This window comes from Gorilla gorilla, chromosome 10 (assembly GCF_029281585.2).
Source record: "Gorilla gorilla gorilla isolate KB3781 chromosome 10, NHGRI_mGorGor1-v2.1_pri, whole genome shotgun sequence".
Classification (NCBI taxonomy): Eukaryota; Metazoa; Chordata; class Mammalia; order Primates; family Hominidae; genus Gorilla; species Gorilla gorilla.
In genome coordinates this window covers 18,485,717-18,494,636 of record NC_073234.2, presented here as the reverse complement: position 1 = coordinate 18,494,636, position 8,920 = coordinate 18,485,717, and the positions used below count along the sequence as shown (strand labels likewise).

At 52.0% G+C, this 8,920-nt stretch overlaps 1 protein-coding gene across 5 annotated transcripts; it reads left to right on the top strand.

Moving 5' to 3' along the window:
* The first annotated feature begins 103 nt into the window (after positions 1 to 103).
* Positions 104 to 8,621, top strand: TEX52 (testis expressed 52). Of its 5 annotated transcripts, none has more exons than XR_010129475.1 (3): positions 104 to 727; positions 1,406 to 1,578; positions 8,142 to 8,223. XR_010129475.1 is itself a non-coding variant. In XM_055357608.2 (3 exons), the coding sequence occupies exons 1-3, from the start codon at positions 656 to 658 to the stop codon at positions 8,434 to 8,436; spliced, it is 918 nt and encodes a 305-aa protein (XP_055213583.1). In that variant the 5' UTR covers positions 104 to 655; the 3' UTR covers positions 8,437 to 8,621. The 5 variants fall into 5 exon arrangements, 2 of the variants coding, with proteins under 2 accessions (XP_055213583.1, XP_055213585.1); XR_010129473.1 differs by having other exon boundaries at positions 1,406 to 1,478; positions 8,142 to 8,222; XM_055357608.2 differs by lacking the exon at positions 1,406 to 1,578 and adding an exon at positions 2,233 to 2,783 and having other exon boundaries at positions 8,142 to 8,621.
* The last annotated feature ends 299 nt before the right edge of the window (positions 8,622 to 8,920 follow it).

Genomic DNA, 8,920 nt, shown 5'->3' with positions numbered 1-8,920 from the left:
TGGGCTCTGTGGTTTATTGGCGTCTGATTCCTAAGGCACCAGGAGAGGTTGGAAAAGAAAGAGGGTGTTGATGGAGACGATGGTGATAGGGAAGAGGCAAGGCCTGAAGTTCACCCAAAGCAGCAGTTGGAGCACTTGCACAGGCACACACTTGACAACACAAATTGCCAGTTTTCCCAGTGCTAGTCTTGCACGGCTCATCTCTTTTCCCTGGCGTCTCCCACCTTGTTCCTTGGGACCTTTGGACCTGCTGGTTAACTTAGGCCTTTTGAGGGTTCCTTAATAAGACAAGCTCACGAGGGGGTAGGGCCCCCTGAACATTAGGGCAGGAAGGGCCCAGTTACAGGTGCTTCATTCCCACTGCCATCCCCACCCTGAGGCCTGGGAGCCAGCCTGCCCTGCTTTTCTTCTGCCCGGCAGCAGCTCCTGTTACCGTTTTTTGCAGTCAGAACTTGAAGAAAGTGCTATCCCCTGCCTGTCTAACCTGAAAAGCAGCCAGGGGCCCAAGGGACACAAGAGGCTCCAGGGACAGGTGAGGGCCTCTTCTCTGCATCACCACTCAAGCAGCATCACCATAGCAACCCCAGGAGTAAACAATGGTGCCAGAAAGGGCTTCCCCACAAAGCCGCCCCTCCTGGCTCTGAGGCCCAGAAGAATGGCCAGTAACCGGCAAAGATCACTCAGAGGGCCCAGTCACCCATCTCATATGGAAGAACCTTTCCTGCAGGTAGGGGATGGCCCATCTCTGCTGCCTACCTTTTTGTACCCCACTGGGCTACAGGCTGTCCCTTATAGTGGGCCAGGCTTTCTTCTGGGCAGCAGACTGCCTGGTCCATACATTTTCTGCTGTCTTCCCCTTTTCATCCTATGACACTAGGAACCCAGAGCTCAGAACAGAGAGGAGATGCCTGGCTAGTGCCACATCTCCCAGCCCCACCCACTGGGGTGATCTTGTAGAAATGACTTAGGGGCCCAAGCTCAAGAAACAGGTGGGTTTTTGCAATCAGAAAAGTCCTGGGGGCCAGGCACAGTGGCTCACGCCTGCGATCCCAGCACTTTGGGAGGTCGGGGGGAACGGTTCACCTGAGGTTAGGAGTTTGAGACCAGCTTGGCCAACATGATGAAACCGTCTCTACTAAAAATACAAAATTAGCCAGGCATGGTGGCACGCGCCTATAATCCCAGCTACTCGGGAGGCTGAGGCAGGAGAACACTTGAACCCGGGATGTGGAGGTTGCAGTGAGCCGAGACTGCACCATTGCACCTCCAGCCTGGGTAACAAGAGTGAAACTCCATCTAAAAAAAGAAAACGTCCCTGGGGATGGATAGGAGGGAGAAGCATTTTAAAAGAGGCACATTTTTGTTGCAGTCAGGCACTGTGCTAAGTAAGGCCATTTCATTTCAGCCAGCATGGTATGCCAAGCAAGAGCACAGACAGAGGGCTTAAGTCCCAGCTGTCACTCAGGCACCAGCACCCTGTGAGTCACCTACCCTTACTGTGTCTTGCTTTCTGCATCTTTGAGATGGGGACGATAGCAATACTTGCTCATAGAGTTGTGGGGGTTCAATCAGATGCTTGTAAGTATTTAGCACAGCGTCTATATGTACTTGCTGCTGTTTATTTCATGGGGGGCAGGGTGCAGAAAGGGGAAGGAGCTGCCATTCTAGATGCTTTCTATACTAGCGTTTTAATGAGGAGTGGGAGGAAAGCGTCAGTGACGGACAAATGAGTATTGAGAGGAGTCTGGGATGGGAAAACCCCTGGCCCTATTTTCTGGAGGACTTTCCTGGTATGCCGCCAAGACCAGGAGCAAGTGAAGGTGGGCTGCCCCCCTTGGCATGCTAGGGAGCATTTCCCTTCATGATTTCCTGAGGCCTGATGTGCCCTCTAAGGAGCATCAGTTCCTGGGTGGGAATGTGGGGATGCCAGAACGGAGGAAGGAGGTGAAGGTAAAGAGTGAAAGCTGAGCACAGAGGGTGGGAAGTCAAAGCCAAAATATGGTCAATGGCAAGAGATCAAAAGATGAGTGACTGTGAAGATGATATGCAGCAGCCATAACTTCCGCCGGGAAGGAGAGGGATGGAGATGCGGCCCTGCCAGGACTTCTGTGTCCTCATGAGAATCCTGGGCTGGCAGAGGTCGTGCCTGGGAAGGAGAGCAGAGTGCCTCACCCACCTTTCTGCACCCCTGTCTGCACAACCTTCCCCAGGCTCCCTTTTGTCTCTCCCTAGATGGTCCAGGCCAGCGAGTCCCTCCCACCCTCCCAAACGTGGGCTCAGCGTGAGTTCTTCCTCCCCAGTGAGTCCTGGGAGTTCCCTGGCTTCACCCGGCAAGCCTACCACCAGCTGGCTCTGAAGCTGCCGCCCTGCACAGATATGAAGTCCAAGGTGCGTCAGCGGCTCATCCACCCTTGGAAGGGTGGTGCCCAGCACACCTGGGGCTTTCACACGTGGCTCGATGTGTGCCGTCTGCCTGCCACCTTCCCCACCCGGCCTGACAGGCCCTACGATAGCAATGTCTGGCACTGGCTGACCGACTCCAACGCCCACAGATGCCCCCCCACGGACCACCCCATCCCCCCTCCCTCCTGGATGGGGCAAAACAGCTTGCTGACCTTCATCCACTGTTATCCCACATTTGTGGACATGAAAAGGAAGAAGCAGGTGATTTTCAGGACAGTGAAGGAGTTGAAGGAGGTGGAGAAGCTCAAGTTGAGGAGTGAGGCAAGAGCACCCCCACTTGATGCCCAGGGCAATATCCAGCCGCCAGTGAGCTTCAAGAAGTAAGACGGTGCCTCCTCAGGGAGCCCACCCAGCCTGCCCTGCCCAGGTGACCCGTCCCTCTCTCGGGTTCCTGTTTCTAACCGGGACTCTGTCCTTCCCCGCTCTGGCCATCTGAAAACCAAACTCTTTTCTGAGTGTAGCTGGAAGGACGAGGTGGAGACAAGGGAAGAACAGCGAGTGGAGGCACGGAATTTCACTAAAATCTGGGGGACAGCTATGCAGGTGACACCGGCTAGGCACTGGGGACACAGAGAAGTGTGACTCAGTGCCTGCCCTCAGGAGCTTTGCAAAGATAGCTGTCAAAAAAAGGCTACACATGCAAAGGGCCCAGAGTGTGAGACAGGGGGTGTTGTAAGGAAGTCAGTTATTAATGTAAAGAACTGGAGTGAAAGCTGTAGCCCAAAGGCCTGGAGTACAGTTCCAACCCCATCATCACCACGGTGAGGCGCCCAGCTTCTCCAGCCTCAGCTCCCTCACCGATGAAGGGGGGAGCCTCAGGTACCGACCTCACTGTGGGAGGATAAATTGAGCTAGTGAATATGTGGAAGAACTGAACAAAAGTTAGATGTTATGGCAGGGCATGGTGGCTCATGCCTGTAATCCCAGAACTTTAGGAGGCCGAGGCGGCCGGATCACCTGAGGTCAGGAGTTCCAGACCAGCCTGACCAACATGGAGAAACCCCATCTCTACTAAAAATACAAAATTAGCCAGGTGTGGTGATGGGTGCCTGCAATCCCAGCTACTCAGGAGACTGAGGCAGGAGAATCACTTGAACCTGGGAGGCGGAGGTTGCAGTGAGCCAAGATGGCGCCATTGCACTCCAGCCTGGGCGACAAGAGAGAAACTCCATCTCTAAATAAATTAATTAATTAAATAAAAGTTAGATGTCGTTACAGAAATTCAGGAGAGAAGGGGTGCAGTGACCTGGAGTGTCCCCGCCACAGGAAGGCCTCATGGGGAAGTCAGGGTTCAGGCTGGAAGGGTGGAAAGCCAGCAGACAGCTAAAAGCAGTGGCTGAGCCCCTCCAGGCAGGGCTGAGAAGTCGGAGCGGAGTCAGGAACGTTGAGAGGAGCCGCTGTGAACCCCGCAGCTCCCCCTCCCGGCCACCCTGGGAACTCACGGATGCTTCCCAACTGTGTCCAGCCCAGGCACTACGCATGCAAGAGTAACAAGAAAGGGGGAAGGCAATAAAAAGGAATGTCTCAAATTCCAATCCCAAGGGCAGGACCAAAGCACTGGGGAGTTGGAGTGGCTGTGAAGATTTTTAATCTGAAAAAACAAACAAACAAACAAAAAACAACAGGCCGGGCCTGGTGGCTCACGCCTGTAATCCCAGCACTTTGGGAGGCCAAGGCGGGCAGATCGCCTGAGGTCAGGAGTTCGAGACCAGCCTGGCCAACATGGTGAAACCCCGTCTCTACCAAAAATACAAAAATTAGCTGGGCGTGGTGGCAGGCGCCTGTAATCCCAGCTACTCAGGAGGCTGAAGCAGGGGAATCACTTGAACCCGGGAGGTGGAGGTTGCAGTGAGCCAACACGCCACTGCACTCCAGCCTGGGTGCCAAGAGTGAGACTTTGTTTCAAAAAAAAAAAAAAACCACCAAAGGTTGGTGACTTTGAGAGATCAGTCTCCTTTGTGCGGACCCAGGCTTCTCCCTGCCTCCCTGCTACCCTTGCCCTGAAGATTGCCAGTTGCTGATAGCTGCTGACCCTGGCAAAGGGGAGAAAGACTTAGAGCACTCCAGAGAGACTCACAGCGGCATGACAGTGCCAGGTGGTGTTCTGCCAAACACTTCTCTGTATTATTTAATCCCCCAGGACCTTCTGAGTAGAAACTATCATTAACCCCGTTTTTTTTTTGTTTGTTTCTTTTTTTTTGAGGCAGAGTCTTCCTCTGTCGCCCAGGCTAGAGTGCAGTGGTGTGATCTTGGCTCACTGCAACCTCCGTCTCCTGGGTTCAAACCATTCTCCCTGTCTCAGCTTCCCGAGTAGCTGGGATTACAGGCTCCCGTCACCATGCCTGGCTAATTTTTGTACTTTTTAGTAGAGACGGGGTTTCTCCATGTTGGCCAGGCTAGTCTTGAACTCCCGACCTCAGGCCCAACTCAGCCTCCCAAAGTGCTGGGATTATAGTCGCGAGCCACCGTGCCCGGCCTCATTAACCCCATTTTACAGGTGGGCTATCTGAGCTGGACAGGTCAAGTATCTCGCCTAGCCGAGTATGATGGTTCATGCCTGTAATCCCAACACTTTGGGAGGCCGAAGTGGGAGGATCGCTTGAGGCCAGTTCAAGACCAGCCTGGGGCACCATATGAGACCCTGTTTCCCCAAAAATATCAAAAAATTAGCCAGGCATGGTGGCACATGCCCATAATCCCAGCTACATGGGAGGCTGAAGTGGGAGGACTGTCTGAGCCCAGGAGGTCGAGGCTGCAGTTAGCCATCACTGTGCCACTGCACTCCAGGCTGGGCAACATGGTGAGACCCTAGCTCAAAAGAAAAAGAAAACAGTTCCCACAGCAGGTGGTTAAGGTGGTTAGAGGGTCAAATGGCACAGGGCCTAGCATACATACAGAAGGGGCTCAATAGATTGTATCATTATTAGTATGGTATCTCCATGACAGTAGGATCCTTGTCTCACATGTTTACTGCTGTAGGCCCAGGCCCTGGAACCAGGAATGAAGGAATGTGTCTCAGACAAGTCTCAGACAAGGAATTAGGTCCCCAGAGAAGGCAGGACACATAACAGGAAGTCATGTGCCACAAAACCTTTTGGTCAATGACAGACCACATATACCACAGCGGTCCCATAAGATTATAATGGAGCTAAAAAAAAAACTCCTGCCTGATGATGTTGAAGTTGTCTTAACATTTTAGCACAATTACCTCATTTTAAAAATAAATTTAGTGGACCGGGAATGGTGGCTCACGCCTGTAATCCCAGCACTTTGGAAGGTCGAGGCGGGCAGATCACTTGAGGTAAGGAGTTCAAGACCAGCCTGGCCAACATGGTGAAACCCTCTCTCTACTACAAATACAAAAATTAGTCAGGCGTGGTGGCACATGCCTGTAATCCCAGCTACTGGGGAGGCTGAGGCAGGAGAATCACTTGAACCCGGGAGGTGGAAGTTGTAGTGAGCTGAGATCACGCCACTGCATTCCATCCTGGGTGACACATCAAGACTACATCTTGGGAAAAAATTAAAATAAAAAAATAAATAAAATAAAATAAAACAAATTTAGCGGCCGGGCGTGGTGGCTCACGCCTGTAATCCCAACACTCTGGGAGGCCAAGGCAGGTGGATCACCTGAGGTCAGGAGTTCAAGGCCAGCTTGGCCACCATGGCGAAACCCTGTCTCCACTAAAAATACAAAAACTAGCCAGGCATGGTGGCGGGGCCCTGTAATCCCAGCTACTCGGGAGGCTGAGGCAGGAGAATCGCCTGAACGCAGGAGGTGGAGATTGCAGTGAGCCAAGATCACGGCCACTGTGCTTGAGCATCAGGGACAGAGTAAGACTCCATCTCAAAATAAATAAATAAATTTAGTGTCACCAAATCATGTAGTGTTTATGAAGTCCACAGTAGTGTACAGTAATGTCCTAGGCCTTCACATTCACTCACTCACTCTCCACTCACTCACTCACCCAGAGCAACTTCCAGTCTTGCAAACTGCATTCACGGTAAGTGCCCTATACATCTTTAAATCTTTAGTTTTTTTTTTTTCAGATGGAGTTTCGCTCTTGTCGCCCAGGCTGGAGTGCAATGGTATGATCTCAGCACTCACTGCTCACTGCCTCCTGGGTTCAAGCGATTCTCCTGCCTCAGCCTCCCAAGTAGCTGGGGTTACAGGCACGTGCCACCACGCCCGGCTAAGCGAGACTCTGTCTCAAAAAAAAAAAAGACTCTGGGCCTGGCGTGTTGGCTCATGCTTGTAATCTCAGCACTTTGGGAGGCCAAGGCGGGCGAATCACTTGAGGTCAAGAGTTCGAGACCAGCCTGGCCAACATGGTGAAACCCCATCTCTACTAAAAATATAAAAAATTAGCCAGGAGTGGTGGTGCACCTGTAATCCCAGCTACTTGGGAGGCTGAGGCAGGAGAATCACTTGAGCCTGGGAGATGGAGGTTGCAGTGAGCCAAGATCATGCCACTGCACTCCGGCCTGGGCAACAGAGTGAGACTCTGTCTCAAAAAAACAGAACAAAACAAAACAAAACAAAAACAAAGACTCTGGATCAGTCAGTGAGCACATTGAAGCATTGAAGCTGTAGGGACCCAGAGGACTTCAGACATAGAATGAGATGTAAGCATGATCTTGTTGGGGAAATACAACATTTACATGTAAACCTGGCAGCCCATTATCATGACCTGGGGCCCCATTTTTTTTTTTTTTTTTTTTTTTTTTTGAGACAGAGTCTTGCTCTTGCCCAGGCTGGAGTGCGGTGGCATGATCTGGGCTCACTGCTTGCAACCTCCTCCTCCCGGGTTCAAGTGATTCTCCTGCCCCAGCCTCCCGAGTAGCTGGGACTACAGGTGCCTGCCACCATGTCTGGCTAATTTTCGTATTTTTAGTAGAGACGGAGTTTCATCATGTTGGCCAGGCTGGTCTCGAACTCTTGACCTTGTGATCCACCCGCCTCGGCCTCCCAAAGTGCTGGGATTACAGGTGTGAGCCACTGGGTCCGGCCTAGGGGCTTTTTTCAAATGCTGAGGTTTGAGCCTCCCTCTGGAGATTCTAACTAACTGACCTTGAGGGCAGCGTGGGTGGGTTGTGTTTAAAAGCTCCCAGGGTGATTGTAATGTGCAGCCAGGCTGAGAGCCCCTGCATAAACCAACAACAGCAAACAGGGGACTATCTGCCGAACCAGGGACAAAGTGTGCTGAGTCATAGAAAACTGGCCACTATTCAGCTGTGTTAAAAGAAACAAAAGTCTGTTTCCTACTGTTCAACCCAATACCGCAGGCTTACTGAGAAGAGGCAGTTATCCAGTTGAGTTGAGTTCTGTGATCTTCCCACTGTCACTGCATTAGTGGAAAAGGTGAGACTTGAAGGACAGTTAGAATCTGGATTGGGATCTGGATCATAATATTATATGCAGTATGTCAAAAGGATGGAAGGCTTACTAGCTGCACGACATTATTTCACCAGCCTAACACCAATACACACATATTAAGGTGCAGGCCATTTGGCATAGGTCAATATCCGATTAGGCGGAGAGACAGAAGGGATTCCCTGCCGCCTGATGGCTAACTAGCTTGTGGACAGCGGCATCACCCTTCCTCTTCCCCGTCTCTCCACTGTCCCTGGATCTCTTCTTTGATCTCTCTGTTCTCTCCATACCCTTCTCCCAACAGATACCGGCACATATCTGCTGGTGGGAGGTTTGAACCCCAGGGCCTCCAGCTCATGCCCAACCCGCTTCCCAATAATTTCGCCAGGAGCTGGCCCTGCCCGAACCCTCTGCCTCACTACCAGGAGAAGGTGCTAAAGCTGGCCTTGCTGCCCAGCGCGCCCCTGAGCCAGGACCTCATAAGGGATTTCCAAACCCTGATAAAGGACGGAACTGCCTTACCCCTCCACCATCTCTCCAAGGCACAAGCAAGCAAATCCCCAGCAAGGAAGAGGAAGAGAAGACCTGGACACTTCTAGAAGGGCTTCCAGAGGGGACGATCGTGATACCCAGAGCCCCAGGCTCCAGTGTTCTCAATCAATGCTCCTTCAGCAAGAGGCCCTGGGGTAGCAAAAGGACTCTGGCTTCTGCAGAACAGCCTCTCCACCATCCTCCCAGCCTCAAGCCACCTCTGTACCCCAGGCTATTGGAGATTCAACTGAAATTCTAAATTGTTATATTTCTTCCTTGGAGGACTCTCATCGAAGGTGGGAGGACTGCGGCCAGGAGGCTGGGTAGGGCAGGGAGAACAGGGAGGGGCTCCAGTTCCTAAGGAGAGGAGAAGTGGGAAAGAAGGAGTGTGTTTGTGTGTGTGTCTGTGTGCGTGTGTGTGTCTGTTGGGGTGGGGGAAGAGGCACTGTAAGAAACATGGATAAGAAACAGCTATCTCCACTCTCATAACCCACTGGGAATGAGGCTGGGATTGGTCAGGGTATAGAAAGCCTCTTAGGCAAAAATAACCAC

What these genes read in the sequence shown, in the direction of transcription:
- TEX52 (XM_055357608.2), top strand. Translation starts at nt 656, where the DNA reads ATGGCCAGTAACCGGCAAAGATCACTCAGAGGGCCCAGTCACCCATCT. An exon ending in TGGAAGAACCTTTCCTGCAG is followed by an intron (nt 728 to 2,232) that starts GTAGGGGATGGC and finishes GTCTCTCCCTAG; the next exon opens with ATGGTCCAGGCCAGCGAGTC. An exon ending in CCGCCAGTGAGCTTCAAGAA is followed by an intron (nt 2,784 to 8,141) that starts GTAAGACGGTGC and finishes TTCTCCCAACAG; the next exon opens with ATACCGGCACATATCTGCTG.